Consider the following 22,141-nt stretch of genomic DNA (forward strand, 5'->3'; position numbering starts at 1 on the left):
GTGTTGTTTATGTGTTTGTGTATTTATACCATTGAAATTAGCGGGGTCACATGACTAACATTTTTTGGCAAGTTCTTCCTTGTGATTTTCAGCTGTTTTTCATCCAGCAAGTCACTTTCCCTTAGATGAACTTCAGTTTCTTCATCTGTAAAATAGGAATAATAATACTTACTTCATAAGATGGTTAAATAAGAACAAGCTACCTTTTACTGAACACTTACTGTGGGCCCACCCCACAGGTCACAATTTAAAATTCATTCCAGATCAGTTGAGTGTTGAGGATGGAGGTATTTGGAGTGGGGCTGGGGCGACGATAGGGAATGGTGGGAATTATGGAAACTGGAGAGAACGCTCCCCTCATGGGAAGAGAGCAGCTCTACTTAGCTTAGCTCATGGTTTTCAAAGTGTGGTCCCTTGAGCAGCGCCGTCAGCAGCCCGGGAAGCTGGTTAGATGCAGATACTTAGGTCCCACCCCTGTCCTAGTGATCAAAACTCTGGGGGTGGGATCTCAAGCGTGTGTTTGAACAACTGGCTAAGTGATTCTGATGCTCACTCAATTTTGAGACTCACTGCTCTTGTTAAATTGCAGGACTGTGCAGCCAGATCGTTTACTTTTCCCAACAATACTAGAAATTTACTTTTTTAAGCAATCCCCCACTGTTCAATCTTGGCAAATGTTTCAAATTGTAAATTGCACTGTATGGGTTGACAATACTTATATTCTAGCCAGATTTGAACCTGTGGTTTATGCTTTTCCTTTTAATCCTTAAAATAATCCTTAAAAAAACAGTATTCATGAGACCATTTTTAAGGAGGAAGATTATGTGGTTCCAAAAAGTGAGGTGCTGTGATATCACGTAGCCAGAAAGTGGCTATGACTCATCACGTGGATATGAATGTACCTCTCACAGGGCACAGCGTCACAAAAAGATAAACATCATCTGCCTGCCAGGTGCATTCCATCCACTTCTGGAAATGGCCTTAGATAGCATGGAATCCAAGTTTCTCATTTTTCAGAGGGAAAAACTGAGGATCAGAAACAGAGATATGACCTGGGTTCCCACAGTGTTGGGATCACTGGTCTTTATCCAGAATACAACCCTTGTGATGTTCCCGCCTTGTGATTTCTCTGAAGATGCCCCCAGGGGCCGGGAAGGTTTGAAACTAGAGACTCAGTCACTCATGTGCAGGGAGGTGAAAGGTGGAGGGAGGACAGGCCCATCAGGGGGCTTCTGGGTCTGGGGGCCTCTAATCTGGACCAGAGGGAGGAGGACACTGGGAGAGAAAGACAGACAGACGAGAGGGGAGGAGGAGAAAAGAGGAGTCTCTGCCGTTAGGGGGGGCCTCTGCTGCGCCCTGGTCTCAGATGGACAGACTGAGGCAGGAAGAGGGGCAGGACCAGAGGGCCTCCTGAGCTAGAATCCCAGAACTGGATGCCATCTGCTGGTTGTGGGTCCTGAGCAAGTCGCTTCACCTCTCTGAGCCTCTGTTTTCTCATTGGCTAAATGGGATGAGAATCCCAGATGTGGTAGGGCTGACATGAAGCTAAATGAAATCATACATGTGAAATGTCTCAGGAGAGAGTAGACCCTCCACACACTGTGGCTTGTTTTGTGAGTACCCCGCTCCCGATGCCCTTCTGTCCGGGGGCAGCTCGGTATTGAGAGCTCCTGCCCTTCTCAAGGGAAAGGGTGACTTTGTGCCAGGAAGGCAGCCCCTCCCGTCCCCTGCAGCTCATCACCCAGCTCTGTGCCCGTTTGACATTTGGCTGGGCTTGCTCCTGGGGCTTCTGGGCATTGAGCCAGCTCCCTTCTCCTTGACCCTGGAAGTGGAGCCCAGGGTGTGTGTGTGTGAGTGTGTGTGTGTGAGTGTTTGTGTGTGTGTTAATGGAAGATTGCTTGAATATGTGTGGATGAGTGAGTTGAGGGGGCATTGGTGCTACATGGTTGTAACTGGGAGTGAATATATGGGAGTGAGTGAAGAGACTGGGGGTGTGTAAGCCCTCACACATGCACTATAGTTTACAGCTTACAATGCTGCAGAGTGCATGTGCACAGACTCTGAAGCCGGATCCCTGGGTTCAGATGCTCTCTCTACACTCTATGTCTTTAGGCAAATTATTTCTTGTTACCTCAGGTTCCTCCTGTGTAACATGAGGAAATATCAAAAATTCCTCACCACCTCTTTTAAGATTTTTGAGGATTATATGTCAAGTAGTTAGGATAGTGTCTGACACATAGGAGAAGCTAAGTTTTATCTGCTGTAATGACTTATTATTATTCTTATTATTATTATTACAAAGGACTTTGACTTCTCAGGGAGAAGAATATATGTCTATTGCCGCCACTTCTTCCACAGAAAAGCATGATGTTGGCAGCATTGACCTCATGTGACACTTGAAAACACAGGGCTCTGGGAGATTTAAGTCTTCAGGGCTCAGAGTTAGGAAAAGGCAGAGCTGGTACCCAAACTGAGGTCCTATGGTTCCAAAACCACTGGGGGAGAGAGCAGGAGGAGGGAGGCGATTGCAGGCGATCTTCCAAGGTCCCCTGAGGTCCACTCAGGCAGGCAGCTCTCCTGTTTCTGAAACCAGGTGAGGGGAAATGGGAGGTCATGCTGTGAAGACGTGTTCAGCTCCCTGCTTCCCCTCTGCCCACACCCCTTACTCCTTTTTCTACTGAGAACACAGGGTTGCTGCCCCAGGAGGGCTTCTGCCTGGGCCAGTGCCAGGTAAACAGCAAGTGTCCATCCAGTTGAGAAGCTGTGGCAATGGTTGCAGGAAGGTGTCCTGTGTCACACCTGTCTTCTGAGTTAGGTAGTGGTAGGGGAGGGGGTGAAGCGCATAATTCCCAGCTGTAATGAAAACTGCAGGAGTTGAAAAGGAGGACCTGAGCTAACACACTGTTGTTCACTTATCCATCCTTTGATTTGCTCTCATTCACTCATCACGTGCCATGCGCTGCTCTAGGTGCTGGGATGCTCCCTGAGTGAACATATTGGACAAAATTCCACCTGTGGAATCACAATCTTTGTTTCCATGAGACCCACAGGCATAGTTAAATCTGAGAAGTGCTGTTACTGGGCATTTGGCTCCAGCAGACAGAAGCAGAAAGCCTGGTTAGGTGGGGAGATTACACAATAAACAGGACTGACCCCAGCTCCTCCCCCTTCCTCACTCCCCTCCTTATTGCCTGTCCCACCCCTCAGCTGGGATATGAAAAGCTCTGTCAGCCCCCAGCTTTCCTCAGAAGCCCTCCTGCGAGGCCACGAACATGAGACGGCTCTGCCTCTCCATCGCCCTTCTCGTCCTCCTGGGCACCCTGGTGGCCTGCACCCCGGGGGGTAAACACAAGAGCCATGCCAGAGGTAAGTCCCGGCTCACCTCTCCTCTGCAGGTTGGGGAGGGATGAGGGGAGTCCACGGAGGGGGCTGGGGAGCAGGGGTGGGGTGGGTGCTTACAACCCTCTCTGGATTTCTCCTGGGATGTTGGACAGTTTTAACTCCAGGGATATTTCATGACTCTCAATAGGAAAAAAAATTAAAATTCAAATTAAAAAATATATATCCCGCCTACCTCTACCAGATCAGGGATCCCATCTCTGAGACTCTCTATTCCTGGTCAGTGCCGTGTCCCTGAACTTCACTGTAGTGAGATCAATATTTGATCCTTGTCCTGGTTCCTGGAACAGACCTCCTGAAACTCCTGGAATTTACTGGGTTTTTTTTTATGGTAATGAGGTGAGTAAAGGAAGGCCACGGAGAGACCTGCAGGATGGGGCTGGTCTCCAAAAAAACCCAGTCATGTGTTTAGAGGTTACAACTTTCAACAGCCCGCATCCCAGCCTCTCTGGGGAGACGGGAGGGTATTGAGATGGAGATCAATCACCAATGGCCGATGATTCAATCAATATGCCTATTTATTGACACCTCAATAAAAATCCATAAATCTTAGGGTTCAGAGAGCTTTCGGGGTGGTGAACAGATGGAGGTGCTGTGAGGGTGGTGTGCTCCACTAGGGCACGGAGCCTCCGCACACCTCTCCTCCCCCTTTGCCCTACGCATCTCCTCCATTTCGCTGTCCCTGAGCTTTATCCTTTATAATAACCTGGGAACAGTAAGTAAAGGGTTTTCCTGAGTTCTGTCTCCACTTCTATTGGTTAGTGAACATGGAGGTGGGGTCACGGAGCCTCCGATTTTTAGCCAGTCGGTCACAAGCATGAGTGACTCCGGATCACGTGACTGGCATTTGTAGTGAGGACAGTCTTGAGCTCTCAACCTGCGGGATCGGCACTAATTCCATGGATTTAGTATCAGAAGTAAATTGCCTTCTGGGATGCCCAGTGGGTGTTTAGGGAATTGTTTGGTGTTGGTAGAGACACCACATATTTGGTGTCAGGGAAAAACCAGACTCCGTCTTCCCTGTGATTTGGGGTCTCCAGTGAGGCTTAGGGACAGGGGAATAATGAAAGTTGGACACTGCAGCCAGAAACTCTTACCAGTTACCTGTATTTTCAGAATTCCTGGCAGAATCAGGTAGTTTATCTAATGGGTTGTGACATGATATATCTTGTCCTGACCCTGTCACCCACATGCCGTGTGTCCTGGGGCAAGTCATTTGCAGTTTCCTCACTTGAAAACGGGAACCATGTTACATGGGTTTTTGAACAGCTTACCAGTCATGAATTTAAAGAGTTTAAACACATTTCATGGCCAATTTTGTCCATTTTCCACCAAGATGTGTTAATCTGAAAAAATTTCTCTACCTACCTCTTCCGGGAAAGAAAAAATATTTAGGTGTCAAATAATTATTCCCCTAGGATTAAAATTAATCAGAAAAACATGGGACCACTGAGCTGAGCAACTGCAGGGAAAGCAAGAAACACAGCGCTTGTGTGAGTTGGCTCCTGGGACCAAGGCTGATACAATCTTAGTAAAGTCTCAAGACCCTTTCCCTTGTCCTCTTTTGACAATTATTTTATTACCCTCTCAGGATATAGAATGTTAGAGGTAGATTGATAACTATGTAGACCTGCCCCATCATCAAGTAGGCTTTGCACTAACAGGAATTCCATTATATCCATTCTATTCAATGACTGTGAGCTTGGCATGAGCATGAAATGGGAGAGTCATTCCCTGGCCATATATTTATTAAGTCCCTACAGGCTTGGTTTTTGGTGTGGGGAAAGAGCTGTAGACAGAATACAGAAAAATACCTTGCCTTCTCGGAGGGAGACCGACGATAGCAAAAGGGGGAATACTCTGCCAGGTTATGAGCTTTTGAAGGTAGAGAGCGATGGGGATAAAAGAGGCTGTGCTCTTTCTGTAGACTGATCAGCGAAACCCTCTGTGATAAGGGGGCGTTGGAGCAGAGGCTGCAGAAAGAACACGCCTGGTGTGAACGAGCAGCAGCCAGGACCAGGGTGGCTGGAGCTGAGTGGGTGGGAGCGGAGGAGAGGGGAAGGGATGAGGCCAAAGAGGCCATGGGGACAGGTCCTGACCAGCCTTGTAGGATGAGAATCTGAATTTGACTGTGAGAGAGATGGGGAGTCACTGAGGGACTGGTCATGGGAGCAATGGGATAGGATCCCTGTGGCTGCAGTTCAGAGAGTGGCCTCTAGGGGACCAAGGGCAGAGACAGAGGCCCAGTGAGCAGGCTGCTGCAGTGGTCCAGGTGAGCCATGATGGAACGTGTACCTATGTTGTTCCCTGGGTGGATGCCAGTCCTTTTGAATAACATGAATCTCTTCCTCTGTTGAAGTTTCTATGGAGGCTTCCTTATCTAGTCATGATGCATTAAGTCATTAGCCATTGGTGATTGCTCAACCTCCAGCTCCTCTCCGATCCCTGAGGTTGGGGGGCGGGCTGAACTGTGGATGGAAGGCCATGAGGGAGGGTAGGAATGAAAGTTGCAACCCTCCTGTCAGGCAGTGGTTTCCCCTGGCAACCAGAACCCATTCTGGGGTTACTAGGGTCTTCCCAAAAGTCAACTACTTCACATAACAAAAGACAATTTTATTGCTTCAGCACTTAAGAAATACCAAGGTTTGTAAGAACTCTGTGCCAGGAAAATGACAAAGAGCATATATATATATATAATATATTATATATATATTATATATATATAATATATATATATAATATATATATATTGCTTATTATAAGTCACAGTATCAATATAGGGTCAATATTCAATTTATAGAGTCCCTGTGAGGTAACAAAAGAGAACACACTGGTATGTTTTCTTCATGCCTTTCTCCATTACAGCCTGATTCCTTCACACTTTTTTATTAATGGTGGAAACTTTTTACCACACACATAAGTGCAGAGAATAGTATTATAAAACCCAGGTACCAGCTCCAATAATTACTGACATATGACGAATATTTTTTACCTTGTCTGCCGTTTTTTATTCTTTTTTGGTAGAGTTTTTTGAAGCTAATCAAAGGCATCATACCAATTAATCTTAAAATACTTCATGATGGAGATATAAATTTGTGCATGATTACCATACCATGTCACACCTAGGAACATTAATAATAATATCCCAGAAAGCAAGTTGTCAAATGGCCTTTTCAATTTGACCAGCCCCCAGAACCCTAACATTCTCTATCGCAGACAAACTGGTGGTTTCAGTTGTTGACATTGTAGACCGAGCTGCGATGATGGCCGTCATAACTGACCCATAGCCCCTCCCATCCCAGCAGATTCTCAGCCTGCCTTCTGCCTGGAGCCTCAGTATGCGGGTCCCTGCAGGGCCCAGAAGGTCAGGTACTTCTACAACGCCAAGTCCGGGCAGTGTGAGATCTTTATGTACGGCGGCTGCCGTGGGAATAAGAACAACTTCTTGACGGCAGAGGACTGCATGAAGACCTGCGGTGGTCATGTGGGGACCCTTGGGTAAGAAAGGGGACAGGACAGGGTGGGAGGGGAAGGGCTGAGAAAAAGAGGTGGAGCTCAGGGGGCCAGACACCATTCACACCTGCACAGTGTCTTTCCTCCTCGCTGCCACCCAGGAGAAGTGGCTGCAGAGTCCTGTGAAACTACACACTGAGCACGTCCTCCACGGGCCAGCTTGGCAGAAGGTCACCCCTAGAAGCCCCGTCATGAGAATCTGAGCCTCCTCACATGCTCCCCTTTTCTCAGATGGGAACACTGAGTCAGCCACCCTACAGAGCAGGTCTACAGAGCTCCTGAGCACCCCACCTAGGCTTGGAAAACGCCTTCCTTCTTGTTGGTCATTCTGGTCCTGGGTGGACTTTGGCTGCATATTTCTGGGAATGTCTAGGATCTGTCAAGGTCAGCGGTGTCCAAGTCTGCTTCAGAGATGTCAATCAGCAAGTTCCTTTCTTTTTGCAGAGGACCTTCGAACTGTACCACCCCGAAACTCTGAAGTCCAAGGAGGACGCACACAGGGCTGGGCTGTGGCTGCTTCTGAAACAGTTTGATCTCCTCTGAGTCCTTCTCAACCCCACCCTCCTCAGCAGAACCCTGCCTCTCTCCTTCCCCCCTTGGGTTTACTTGCTTTAGCTCTGTCTCATCCAGTCGGCTCTAAGCACCATGAGAGCAAGTTTTCCCTTTATCCCTAGCTCTTAGCACAGGTCCTGGCATAAAGGAGACCGTCCATAATTATTTGAGGAAGGAAGGAATGAATGCAGGAGCACATTCCTCATGTCAGGGTTCTTATCTTAACCCTCATCTTCACTGCATCCTTACCTTCATGCCCCTCTCCACCATCACTGCTCTCCTTGTGGGTGGCCAAGGTGGAATTTCTGGCATCCAGTTCTCAGCATCAGTGGTGGCAGCGGTCTTTTCAATAAAGAAACCCCTTTCCCTCGCAGTGATGTTGCACATTTTTCTTTCTATGGCTTCAAACTGTCTGGCTTATATTTCAATAAATTCATATTCAAATTACACTAACTGGAGTGGATTCTGTTGTTTGCAAGTAAGAACCTTCACCACTAGGGTCCACGGAGATGCTGGTCCTTCTCACTATTCTGCAGAGCAGTGGGCACCTCCCCTTTTCCTGTCCTCAGACTGGGCCCTGCCAGGTATAGGAAGCAAACCCATTACAGCACCATCTACCTCTGAATGGCCACCCCAAGCGACACCAAAACCCGGGTGAGAGACACCTCAACATGAAAGCCTTCTTTCTTTACTTCTTGGGCCAGGTCAAATTTGGGTGTAGAGGTTGTTCTCCTGGACTCTCAGAAGAACAAAGAAAGGAGCATGAGACTCAGTTGTCCATTTGCAGTAGGAATCCCCTTGCCTGAGGTCACATGTGGGAGGGGGCTTCTTACTTCAGTTAAGGAAGGGCAACTACCCTTTTAGTGCGCCAGGCTCTGTGTTAGCATTTTGCCTGCATTCTTCTGTTAATCATCCTAAGAATCCTTCAAGGGAGGAAACGGTGACACGGAGATGTCACTTAGCTGCTGTATGAGTTTCGTAGCACAACAGGTCCCAGCTCTCCCAAGTAGAGCGACTTTGACAATGTTTTCACGCTCCTGCCTCTGGGAAGATGTGGGATGGAGGCACCTTTGGAGAACAGAGAGTATCTGTTTCACTACAGATGAGGAAATTGAGGCATGGGGACCACAACAAGCATAGAATACAAATAAACAAGAACACAGATGATGCTGGTTCTGTTACTCACCTCCTTGTAGTCTGGGGCAAATTTCTCAACATCTCTGAGCTTTACTTTCTGTAATTATAAAATAAGGATAATGCTTGCACTTTTAAACTATTCTAGCCAGAGACGACTAGAAACACTCCCTTTCCTAGTTGAACTAGTTGGGTTTATTACTCACTGCAGCAAGGAATAGGAATCACCTTGGAAAACAATATGATGTCTCATTCAGATAATGTTAGATAGAACTTATAGGATGTGGGCTTGTGTTAGGAGATTTGGTTGGCAGGAGGGTGTGTTTCAGGAAGCTGGCTCTACTCTGGATGGATGCGGTCAGGAAGTGGGGCAGCTCTCTGAATGGGTATCTTAACTCTAAGAAGGGAAGACTAGATAGAGGTTAGAGCTGTACTTGGTAAAGAAGTAGCAGTCACTCAATACAGGGGGATGCTTGGATATTTTGGTGGTTTGTATAATTAACCTCTTTTTTTCTGTGTTCAAACATCATTACCGAATGTTCTATTTTTGTCTTGATCCATCATGCACACAGAATGACCTTGTCTGATGTTGAAGGTTTCTGAAATGTTTCTGTTGAGTAGGAGAACATAAGGCACACTGTGATGTCAGGTCAGATCTTGGAACTCAGAGGCTGCTTTTCTCTTTTTCTATCAATCTCATAAAGTTGTGATGACAATTAAAAAGATATGATATTTGTTAAATGCTTTGTACAAGTATTGGCAGAGAAACCTTTTAGTGAATGTGTGATCAGATAACAGTAAGAGTACTACTCTAAATATATGTTATTTAAAAATTATTAATTTATAACAGTGAGTGGGAAAATGACTTGGTATTCATGAACAGAGATTGGCTTCAGTAACTCACTATGTTGCTGTGTGATCTTGGGCAAGTCACTTCACCTCTCTGAGCCACAGATTCTTTCTTTGTAAAGAGGATGATGGTATCTGCCTTAAGAAATCTCCGGGTTTGGGTACTTTGAGGACCATGTTGATTAGGCTGCTAAAGTTCTCTGCACACCACTTACCAAAGCAAATTGTCTAGAAGCACATAGAGGTTTAGTTTCCTTGGTTCCTGACTGCTTTTTAAATGTGCTGTCGACTGTAGTAAAGGAACAAATGGCATTGATTGTTGAAGTGTCCCCTTGTAGAAGTCCGCCCTCAGGAAGTTCCCCCAGTGCCAGAGGAGAGTCACAGTCTCTCTTCCAAATAGGTCTCCTTCTTCGTCAGAGGTAACCAAAAACCCTCTTGCTTCAGTGATTGACCTTACCCCGGTTCTGCCCTTTTCCCACCCCACCTTGCCTTTATTTTACCCCCTGATCAAAGGAGCTAAGTGTTAACTGTCATATAGCTCACTATTGTTCTTATTACAAGGACTGACTTTGCAGGGAGAAGGAATATATGTCTGTTGCCTCCACTGCTTCCTCAGCAACTTCACGACGTGGGCAGTACGGGTCTCATGTGGCACCTGATGACACGGGGCTCTGGGAGATTTCTGGCCCCGGGTCACAACGTTAGGAAAAGGGAGAGGTGGGACGCAAACTGAGGTCCTCCAATCCCAAAACCACTGGTGGAGACACCAGAGTGGGGGGTGGTTTGCAGGGGATCATTGAGAAGCGCTGTTACTGGGCATTTGGCCCCAGCAGGCAGAAGCAGGAAGCCTGCTTATGTGGGGAGACAATAATTACACAATGAGGAAAAAGTCTTACACCTGTCAATGTTTCCAACCACAGACAGCTAGAAACAGTCCACTTACAAACTGAACGAGTTAGGCTTATTACTCACTGCAGCAATGGACAATGAATGATATGGCATCTCATTAAGAGGATGTTTGAAGGACTTACAGGATGTGGGCTTCTGTAAGGTTATTTGCAGGAGAGTTTCAGGAAGCTGGCTTTGCTCAGGATGGATGCTGTCAGGAAGTGGGGCAGTTCTATGATCAGGTGTCTTCATCATATTCTGAAGTGAACTTTCATCTGAGAACTGAGGAGGTACAACCAACAGACTTTGCTATGAGATTGCTCACAGGGAGTGAGGAAAAGGTAGAATGAAGGACAACACTCAGCCTTCTGGGGGAAGGTAGGGAAAACAAGTCTTTAAAAGGAAGGACAATAAATTCAGTTTGGTCAATGTTGAGTCCGTGGTGCTTCTAGAACACTTAGGCAAAGATGTTGAGTAGACATTGATTCATTCATTCACTTGTTCATGAAATGTTTATTAGGGATAAAATATGTGATGACTGAAACCTTTGATCTGACTCCATGGCTTCAAACTCTGGCTCTGCCAATTTACTAGCAGTGTGACCTATTCAATTTGCTAGCATTATACATTTGTGAGCACATATAGACCTTGAATTGTGTCCATAGAGAGGGAGTCATCCTTCCATTTACATAGAAGGAAACTGAGGCTCAGAGAAGGTGGGTATTGCTGGTACCTCAGAGGGTGAAAGTAGCAGAGGCAGTTCCCTGTCGTGATGTGCTGGTAAAAGTAACTGAGTTGATGAGAATGTCCAAGTAACGCTGAGAGAGGTAGAATTAATAATATAAAACACCTGTTACCACTTATTGACAACCTACTATGTGCCAAGCCCTGCACATACATCTTAATCTCTTAATAAGTTTTTCTTCTGTTTTAGAGTGATACAAGCTGAAGCTCAGAGGTTTCAGCCCTTCTCCAAGGTCACGTAACCAATACTGGAAGGGGCTGATATTCAAGCTCATCACTCTCTGTCTCCCATGATTTTCCTTGAAAGACGTTTGAGATCTGTGCGTTCAAAAGTCCCAGAGATTCACCAGAAGATATTCAAAGTTCTTCAAATGGGGAACCTCTGCTTTTCATTATTATTTTTTTGTGTGTGCTGAGACCAAGTGGAAACAAATTTTGGTAAAGAATTTTGTTCGCGTTTATGCCATGAGGGCCTTACCTGTGAGTTAGAGGAGGATGATGGCTGAGAAAAGGTCACTGGATAGAAAAATGCGGAACTTGGTGGTGACCCTGGTAAAGGCAGCAGATTTCGCTGGTTATGAGCAACAGAAACTGAGTCTGGCTATTGGAAGCAGGGAAGGAATTTGTGACAACAGTGTGGGGATGTAGTGGGCATCCATTCTCCCTTCCTGATTGTACCCTTAAGTGAGATCCTTTCGGACTCTTCTGTTGGCAGCCATAGCACTTAATGATTTAGCTCAGCTCACATACTGAAGGGCGTGCTGGAAGATCCCAGCTTGGAGAGGATGGTAAGCAAGGAAGAACTAAGGTCTTCCCAGGCCGCCTCTGAATGACCTCCATTTTTAGGTCTTTTGGGATTCATTGATCAAGATTAAATTCCAGGGAGAGCATCTGATTGGCCACTCTTGGTCTGGGGGTAGGGCAGGCACTTTGATTGACAGGCGGCCCAATCCCACCAGTCCTGGGTGGAGGAAGAGTCATTCCTCAAGCAAAATCAGGCTACTGTATCAGGAAAAGGACAAACAGATGCTAGGTGACAAAGCAACAAAATAGCCCATATACTCAGAGAGAGAAGTTTCCTTGGAGAGAAAGGAATTTGAATGGGTTCAACAGTCACAGAGGAGAAAGCTCCATTGTATGGTGAAAGGCATAATCTTTGTTCCTGGGAATTTCTCAGATCTTCAATGTCACTTGTTTACTGTCACCTTAAGGTGGGCATGTCTACAACTGACTCATGGCACCTCCTCTTTTAACCTTCCCTTCTTCTGTTTTCTATTTCCTTTCTTCCTTTTCTTGATAAAAATGATTTTAGGGCTTCCCTGGTGGCGCAGTGGTTGAGAATCTGCCTGCTAATGCAGGGAACACGGGTTCGAGCCCTGGTCTGGGAAGATCCCACATGCCGCGGAGCACCTAGGCCCGTGAGCCACAATTACTGAGCCTGCGCGTCTGGAGCCTGTGCTCCGCAACAAGAGAGGCCGCGATAGTGAGAGGCCCGCGCACTGCGATGAAGAGTGGCCCCCGCTTGCCACAACTAGAGAAAGCCCTCGCACAGAAACGAAGACCCAACACAGCCATAAATAAATAAATAAATACTTAAAAAAAAAAAAAAAATGATTTTACACTCATGAAGTCACGTCCACAATCTTTGATGCCTCATCTATGTTAATATCAGATACATTTGCCTGTGTGTTGTTTGTGTGTGTATTTGTAATATTGAAATAACTGGGGCCACATGAATAACAGTTTTTGGCAAGTGTTTTCCTTCTATTTTCTGCTGTTTTTTGCTCCAGCAAGTCATTTTCCCTTAGCTGAATTTCAGTTGCTTCATCTGTAAAATAGGAATAATAACACTTCATAAGACGGTTAAATAAGAACAAGCTGCCTTTTACTGAACACTTACGGTGAGCCCAGCCCAGGGGTCACAATTTTGAATTCCTTCCAGGCCAGGTGATTGATGTGGATGGAAATATTTGGAGTGAGAGTGGGGCTGAGGAGACAATAAGGCATGGTGGGGATTATGGAAACTGGGGGGAACGCTCCCCTCATAAGAAGAGAGCAGCTCTACTTAGCTTAGTTCATGGTTTTCAAAGTGTGGTCCCTTGAACAGCCCCATCAGCAGCCCCAGAAACCTGTCTGATGCAGAAACTCAGGTCCCGCCCTTGTCCTAGTGAATCAAAACTCTGGGGGTGGAGATCTCAAATCGGTCTTTGAACGCCTGGCTGAGTGAGTCTGATGCTCACTCAAGTTTGAGAGCCACAGCTCTTGTTAAATTGCAGGACTGTGTTGCCAGATCATTTACCTTCCCAACAATGCTAGAAATTCACTTTTATATGAAATCTCCCACTGTTAAATCTTGGCAAATGTTTCAGAATTATAAAATGTACTGTGTGGGCTAAAAATTCTTATATTCTAGCCAGATTGCAAGCTCTGATTTATGCTTTTCCTTTTAATCCTTAAAATAATCCTAAAAAACCCAGTATTCATGACACCACTTTTAAAGAGGAAGACTAAGGGACTCCCCTGGCGGTCCAGTGATTAAGACTCTGCGCTTCCAATGCAGGGGATGCGGGTTTGATCTCTGATTGGGGAACTATATCCCATGTGATGCGTGGCACGGCCAAATAAATAAATTAATTAACAAAATTAAAACGAGGAAGGAGGAAGTCTATATAGCTCCAAAAAGTGAGGTGCTGTTATATCACGTAGCCAGAAATTGGCCACTCATGTCGTGGATATGAAGGTACCTCTCACAGGGCACAGCGTCACAAAAAGATAAACATCTACTGCCTGCCCCGGGTGCATTCCATCCATTTCAAGAAGAGGCCTTAGATAGCATGGAATTGAAGCTTCTCATTTTTCAGAGGGAAAAACTGAGGACTAGAAGCAGAGATACGACCAGGGGTCCCACAGTGTTGGTTGGGATCCGTGGTCTTTAACCAGAATACAACCCCTGTGATGTTCCCACCTTGTGATTTCTCTGAAGATGCCCACAGGGACCGGGAAGGTTTGTAATTAGAGACTCAGTCACTTGAGCAGGGAGGTGGGAAGTGGAGGGAGGACAGGCCCCTCGGGGGCTCCTGGGTCTGGGGGCCTCTAACCTGGACCAGAGGGAGGAGGACACTGGGAGAGAAAGACAGACAGACGAGAGGGGAGGGGGGAGAAAAGAGGAGTCTCTGCCGTTAGGGGGGGCCTCTGCTGCGCCCTGGTCTCAGATGGACAGACTGAGGCAGGAAGAGGGGCAGGACCAGAGGGCCTCCTGAGCTAGAATCCCAGTTGTGCCATCAGCTGCTTGTGGGTCCTGAGCAAGTCGCTTCACCTCTCTGAGCCTCTGCTTTCTCGCTGGCAAAATGGGATGAGAATCCCAGATGTTGTAGGGTTGACATGAGGCTAAATGAAATCATACATGTGAAATGTCTCAGGAGAGAGTAGACCCTCCACACACAGCGGCTTGTTTTGTGAGTACCCCACTCCTGATGCCCTTCTGTCCGGGGGCAGCTCGGTACTGAGAGCTCCTGCCCTTCTCAAGCGAAAGGGTGTCTTTGTGCCAGGAAGGCAGCCCCTCCTGTCCCCTGCAGCTCATCACCCAGCTCTGGGCCCGTTTGACATTTGGCTGGGCTTGCTCCTGGGGCTTCTGGGCATTGAGCCAGCTCCCTTCTCCTTGACCCTGGAAGTGGAGCACAGGGTGTGTGTGTGTGTGTGTGTGTGTGTTAGTGGAAGAATGCGTGTCTGTGTGTGGATGAGTGAGGGGGGTGGGGCTTGGTGCTACACGGTTGTAACTGGGAGTGAATGTGTGGGAGTGAGTGAAGAGACTGTGGGTGTGTAAGTCCTCACACGTGCACTATAGTTTACAGCTTACGATGCAGCAGAGTGCACGTGCACAGACTCTGAAGCCAGAGTCCGGGAAACAGAGCGAGCACCACCTGTGTTCTTGTTAATTGATTGATTGATTGATTTTTTACTATTTCAAATTCTACTGTCTATTGGACAATTCATTTCCATTTATTTATTCATTTATTTACTTTGTCTGCGCCGGGTCTTCGTTGAGGCAGGAGGGATCTTCGTTGCGGCATGCAGACTGCTAGTTGTGGCATGCGTGAGGGATCTAGCTCCCCAACCAGGGATCGAACCCGGGCACCCTGCATTGGGAGCACAGAGTTTTACCCACTGGACCACCAGGGAGGCCCTCTTGTTTATTTAAATACTAGGCTTGTTGTGGAACAGGAGTGTTTCTGGTGGTCGCTGGCTAGAAACATTAAGTACAAGCATTATCCTTATCTATAATTAAAGAAAGTAAAGCTCAGAGATGTTGAGAAATTTGCCCAAGACTACAAAGAAGTGAGTAACAGAGCCAGCACCATCTGTGTTCTTGTTTATTTGTATACTATTCTTGTTGTGGTCCCCATGCCTCAATTTCCTCATCTGTAGTGAACCAGATACTCTCTGTTCTCCAAAGGTGCCTCCATCCCACATCTTCTCAGAGGCAGGAGCATGAAAACATTGCCAAAGTCGCTCTACTTGGGAGACCTTGGACCTGCTGTGTCAGGAAACTCATACAGCAGCTAAGTGACATCTCCGTGTCACCGTTTCCTCCCTTGAAGGATTCTTAGGATGATTAACAGAAGAATGCAGGCAAAATGCTAACACAGAGCCAGGCACACAAAAAGTGTAGTTGACCTTCTTTAACTGAAGTAAGAAGCCCCCTCCCACATGTGACCTCAGGCAAGGGGATTCCTACTGCAAATGGACAACTGAGTCTCATGCTCCTTTCTTTGTTCTTCTGAGAGTCCAGGAGAACAACCTCTACACCCAGATTCGACCTGGCCCAAGAAGTAAAGAAAGAAGGCTTTCATGTTGAGGTGTCTCTCACCCGGGTTTTTGTGTAGCTTGGGGTGGCCATTCAGAGGTAGATGGTGCTGTAATGGGTGTGCTTCCTATACCTGGCAGGGCCCAGTCTGAGGACAGGAAAAGGGGAGGTGCCCACTGCTCTGCAGAATAGTGAGAAGGACCAGCATCTCCGTGGACCCTAGTGGTGAAGGTTCTTAGGGGCAAACCACAGAATCTACTCCAGTTAGTTTAATTTGAATATGAATTTATTGAAATATAAGCCAGACTGTTTGAAGCCACAGAAAGAAAAATGTGCAACAAAATCATGGCGGAAAGGGGCTTCTCTATTGAAAAGACCTCTGCCACCACTGTTGCTGAGAACTGGATGCCAGAAATGCCACCTAGGGTACCCATAAGGAGAGCAGTGATGGGGGTAAGGGGAGGAAGGTAAGGATGCAGTGAGGATGCGTGTTAAGAGAAGAATCCTGGCTTCAAACGCTATGCTCTATAGTTACTCGGGTCGTGAGGAATGTGTTCCGGCATTCATTCCTTCCTTCCTCAAATATTTATGGACTGTCTCCTTCGTGCCAGGAACTGTGCTAAGTTCTAGGGATAAAGGGAAGACTTGCTCGCATGGTGCCTAGAATCCACTGGATGAGACAGAACTAAAGCAAGTAGACCCATGGGGGGAAGGAGAGAGGCAGGATTCTGCTGAGGAGGGTGGGGTTGAGCCGGACTCAGAGGAGACAAAACTGTTTTAGAAGAAGCCACTGCCCAGCCCTTCGTGGCTCCTCCTCGGACTTCAGAGTTTCTGGAGAGCACAGTTCGCAGGTCCTCTGCAAAATGAAAGGAACTTGCTGATTGACCTCTCTCAAGCACCACACTTGGACACCATCCTTCTTGACAGATCCTCGACTCTCCCAGAAATATGCAACCACAGCCCACCCAGGACCAGAATGACCAACAAGAAGGAAGGAGTTTTCCAAGCCTAGGTGGGGAGTTCAGGAGCTCTGCAGACTTGCTCTGTAGGGTGGCTGACTCAGTGTTCCCATCTGAGAAAAGGGGAGCATGTGAGGAGGCTCAGATTCTCATGACGGGGCTTCTAGGGGTGACCTTCTGCCAAGCTGGCCCGTGGAGGACGTGCTCAGTGGTTTCACAGGACTCTGCAGCCACTTCTCCTGGGTGGCAGCGAGGAGGAAAGACACTGTGCAGGTGTGAATGGTGTGTGGCCCCCTGAGCGCCATCTCTTTCCCCAGCCCTTCCCCTCACACCTTGCCCCGCCCCCTTTCTAACTCCTGGATCCCCGCGAGACCACCGCAGGTCTTCATGCAGTCCTTGCAGTCAGGAAGTTGTTCTTCTTCCCTCGGCAGCCGCCATATATAAAGATCTCGCAGTGCCCGGACTTGGCGTTGTAGAAGTACCTTATCTTCCGGGCCCTGCAGGGACCCGTGTAATGAGGCTCCAGGCAGAAGGCAGGCTGAGAACCTGCTGAGATGGGAGGGCCTCTGAGTCAGTTAGGAGGATGGTCATCACAGCTCAATCTACAAGGTCACAGCTGAAACCACCAGTTTGTTTGAGACAGAGAATGTTAGGGTTCTGGGGGCTGGTCAAATTGAAAAGGCCATTTGACAACCTGCTTTCTGGGACATTATTATTAATGATGCTAGGCATGACCATGCTATGGTAATCATGTAAAAATTTATATCTCCTTCATGAAGTATTTTAAAATTAATTGGTATGATGCCCTTGATTAGCTTCAAAAAAACTCTAACAAAAAAAAGAAAAAGAAAAAAGGAGAACACAGGTAAAAAATATCCACCATAAATCAATAATTACTGGAGCTGGTACCTGGGTTTTATAATACTATTGTCTGCACTTATGTGTATGGTAAAAGGTTTCCACCATTAATAAAAATGTGAAGACATCATGCTGTAATGGAAAAAGGCATGAAGAAAACATACCAGTGTGTTCTCTTTTGTTACCGCACAGGGACTCTATAAATTGAATATTGACCCTATATTGATACTGTGACTTATAATAAGCAATATATATATATATACATATATTTGTTCTTTGTAATTCCTGGCACAGAGTTCTTACAAACCTTGGTATTTCTTAAGTGCTGAGAGCAATAAAAGTGTCTTTTGTTATGTGAAGTAGTTGACTTTTGGGAAGACCCTAGTAACCCCAGAATGGGTTCTGGTTGCCAGGGGAAACCACTGCCTGACAGGAGGGTTGCAACTTTCATTCCTACCCTCCCTCATGGCCTTCCATCCACAGTTCAGCCCGCCCCCCAACCTCAGGGATCGGAGAGGAGCTGGAGGTTGAGCAATCACCAATGGCTAATGACTTAATGCATCATGACTAGATAAGGAAGCCTCCATAGAAACTTCAACAGAGGAAGAGATTCATGTTATTCAAAAGGACTGGCATCGACCCAGGGAACAACATAGGTACACGTTCCATCATGGCTCACCTGGACCACTGCAGCAGCCTGCTCACTGGGCCTCTGTCTCTGCCCTTGGTCCCCTAGAGGCCACTCTCCGAACTACAGCCACAGGAATCCTATCCCATTGCTCCCATGACCAGTCCCTCAGTGACTCCCCATCTCTCTCAGAGTCAAATTCCGATTCTCATCCTACAAGGCTGGTCAGGACCTGTCCCCATGGCCTCTTTGGCCTCATCCCTTCCCCTCTCCTCCGCTCCCACCCACTCAGCTCCAGCCACCCTGGTCCTGGCTGCTGCTCGTTCACACCAGGCGTGTTCTTTCTGCAGCCTCTGCTCCAACGCCCCCTTATCACAGAGGGTTTCGCTGATCAGTCTACAGAAAGAGCACAGCCTCTTTTATCCCCATCGCTCTCTACCTTCAAAAACTCATAACCTGGCAGAGTATTCCCCCTTTTGCTATCGTCGGTCTCCCTCCGAGAAGGCAAGGTATTTGTCCATATTTTGTCTACAGCTCTTTCCCCACACCAAGAACAATGCTGTGTAGGGACTTAATAAATATATGGCCAGGGAATGACTCTCCCATTTCATGCTCATGCCAAGCTCACAGTCATTGAATAGAATGGATATAATGGAATTCCTGTTAGTGCAAAGCCTACTTGATGATGGGGCAGGTCTACATAGCTATCAATCTACCTCTAACATTCTATATCCTGAGAGGGTAATAAAATAATTGTCAAAAGAGGACAAGGGAAAGGGCCTTGAGACTTTACTAAGATTGTATCAGCCTTGGTCCCAGGAGCCACCTCACACAAGCGCTGTGTTTCTTGCTTTCCCTGAAGTTGCTCTGCTCAGTGGTCCCATGTCTTTCTGATTAATTTTAATCCTAGGGGAATAATTATTTGACACCTAAATATTTTTTCTTGCCCAAAGGAAGTGGATAGAGAAGTTTTTTTCAGATTAACACATCTTGGCGGAAAATGGACAAAGTTGGCCATGAAATGTGATTAAACTCTTTAAATGCATGACTGGTAAGCTGTTCAAAGAACCCGTGTAACATGGTTCCCCTGTTCAGGGAGGAAACTGCAGATGACTTGCCCCAGGACACACGGCATGTGGGTGACAGGGTCAGGACAAGCTACCATCATGCCACAACCCATTAGATATACTACCTGATTCTGCCAGGAATTCTGAAAATACAGGTAACTTGGTAAGGGTTTTCTGGGTGCAGTGTCCCACGGTCATTACTCCCCTATCCCCAAGCCTCACCTGAGCCCCCAAATCACAGGGAAGAGGGAGTCTGGGTTTTTCCCTGGCACCAAGTATGTGCTGTCTCCACCATCATTAACCAATTCCCCAATAACCAGTAGCCATCCCACAAGTCAATTTAGTTCTTTTTTTTTTTTTTTTAATATGTACGTATGTATGTATGTATTTGGCTGTGGCAGGTCTTAGTTGCAGCTCACGGGATCTTCGTGGCCATGTGCGGGATCTTAGTTGCCCCGTGTGGGATGTTCGTGGCCGCATGCAAGATCTTGGTTGAGGCATGCGGAATCTTTGTTGCAGCTTGCTGGATCTTCGTTATGCATGTGGGATCTTTGTTGCGGCATGCAAAATCTTTAGTTGCGATATGAAGAAACTTTAGGTGCAGCATGGGAACTCTTATTTCTGGCATGTAGGATCTGATTCCATGACGAAGGATCGAACCCAGGAGCCCTGCATGGGAAGGGGGGAGTGTTAGCCAGTGGACCACCAGGGAAGTCCCTCAATTTACTTCTGATACTAAATCGGTGGAGTTACTGCAGATCCCAAAGGTTGAGGACTCAAGACTGTCCTCACTTCAAATGCCAGCCACGTGGTCCAGAGTCACTCATGCTTGTGACCGACTGGCTGAAAATCGGAGGCTCCATGACCCCACCTCCATGTTTAATAACTCAATAGAAGCAGTGACCGAAATCAGGAAAACACTTTACTTACTGTTCCCATGTTATTATAAAGGATAAAGCTCAGGGACAGCGAAATGGAGGAGATGCGTAGGGCAAAGGGGGAGGAGAGGTGTGCGGAGGCTCCGTGCCCTGGTGGAGCACACCACCCTCACAGCACCTCCATCTGTTCACCACCCCGAAAGCTCTCTGAATCCCAATATTTATGGATTTTTATTGAGGTGCCAATAAATAGACATGTTGATTGAATCATTGGCCATTGGTGATTGATCTCCACCTCAATACCCTCCCCTCTCCCCAGAGGTGCTGGGATGCGGGGTGTTGAAAGTTCTAACCTCTAAACGCGTGTTTGAGTGTTTTTGAAGGCCAGACTGAAAGTCTCTCGGATCGCCTTCCTTGACTCATCTTGTGACCTATGAAAAAGAGTAAATCCAAACGTTTCAGGAGGTCTGTTCTAGGAACCAGGACAAGGATCAAATTGATCTTTTTATTACATTACAGTGAAGATCAGGGACACAGCACTGACCAGGAATAGAGAGTCTCAGAGATCGGATTCCTGATCCAGTAAATTTGGTGGGATATATATTTTTTTAATTTTAATTTTAATTTTTTTCCTATTGAGAGTCATGAAATGTCCCTGGAGTTAAAACTGCCCAACTTTCCAGGAGAAATCCAGAGAGGGCTGTCAGCACCCACCCCACTCCTGCTCCCCAGCCCCTTCCATGGACTCCCCTCATCCGCCCCAGCCTGCAGAGGTGACGTGAGCTGGGACTTACCTTTGGCATGGCTCTTGTGTTTACCCCCCAGGGTGCAGGCCACCAGGGTGACCAGGAGGACGAGAAGGGTGATGGAGAGGCAGAGCCGTCTCATGTTCGTGGCCTCGCAGGAGGGATTCTGAGGAAAGCTGGGGGCTGACAGAGCTTTTCATATCCCAGCTGAGGGGTGGGACAGGCAATAAGGAGGGGAGTGAGGAAGGGGGAGGAGCTGGGGTCAGTCCTGTTTATTGCGTAATCTCCCCACCTAACCAGGCTTCCTGCTTCTGCCTGCTGGGGCCAAATGCCCAGTGACAGGACTTCTCAGACTTGACTATGCCTGTGGGCCTTGGAAGCAAAGATTGTGATTCCACAGGTGGAATTTTGTCCAATATGTTGACTCAGGGAGCATCCCAGCACCTAGAGCAGTGCATGGCAGGTGATGGACGGTCAGTGGGGGAATGAGTGCAAATCAAAGGACAGATAAGTGAACAGCAGTGTGTTAGCTCAGGTCCTCCTACTCAGCCTCCTGCAGGTGTCATCACATCTGGGCGTCAATGTCCAACCCCCACAAGGACTACTCCAACCTACCTCAGAAGACAGGTGTGACACAGGAAACCTTCATGCAACCATTGCCACAGCTTCTCAACTGGGTGTATGCTTGCTGTTTACCAGGCATTGGTCCAGGCAGAAGCTAAGCTAGGGAAAAACACTGTCCTCCTGGGGCTGCAACCCTCTTTTCTGGGTAGAAAAAGGAGTAAGGGGTGTGGGCAGAGGGGAAGAAGGGAGCTGAACACGTCACCACAGCATGACCTCCCACCGCCCCTCCCCTGGTTTCAGAAACAGGAGAGCTGCCTGCCTGAGTGGACCTCAGGGGAGCTTGGAAGATCGCCTGCAAGATTCCCCCTCCTCCTCCTCTCTCCCCCAGTGGTTTTGGCATTCTTGGACCTCAGTTTGGGTACCAGCTCTGTCTTTTCCTAACCTTGTGCCAGGGGACTTAAACCTCCCAGAGCCCCAGTGTCATCAGGTGTCACCTGAGATCCGTGCTGCCCACATCACAGGGTTGCTGTGGAAGCAGTGGAGGCAACAGACATAAAT

The 22,141-nt window shown here is 47.3% G+C and overlaps 1 protein-coding gene and 1 pseudogene across 1 annotated transcript; one reads left to right on the top strand and one right to left on the bottom strand.

Annotated features, from left to right (window-relative positions):
- The first annotated feature begins 3,272 nt into the window (after nucleotides 1-3,272).
- LOC133104129 (spleen trypsin inhibitor I-like) lies at nucleotides 3,273-16,863 on the top strand. The gene is made up of 5 exons (XM_061209806.1): nucleotides 3,273-3,366; nucleotides 6,705-6,883; nucleotides 6,940-6,952; nucleotides 7,587-7,670; nucleotides 16,811-16,863. The coding sequence occupies exons 1-5, from the start codon at nucleotides 3,273-3,275 to the stop codon at nucleotides 16,861-16,863; spliced, it is 423 nt and encodes a 140-aa protein (XP_061065789.1).
- Nucleotides 16,864-16,991: 128 nt separating this feature from the next.
- On the bottom strand, nucleotides 16,992-21,161 carry LOC133104131 (spleen trypsin inhibitor I-like; annotated as a pseudogene).
- Nucleotides 21,162-22,141: the final 980 nt, after the last annotated feature.

The sequence above is a fragment of the Eubalaena glacialis genome, chromosome 13 (assembly GCF_028564815.1).
Source record: "Eubalaena glacialis isolate mEubGla1 chromosome 13, mEubGla1.1.hap2.+ XY, whole genome shotgun sequence".
NCBI lineage: Eukaryota > Metazoa > Chordata > Mammalia > Artiodactyla > Balaenidae > Eubalaena > Eubalaena glacialis.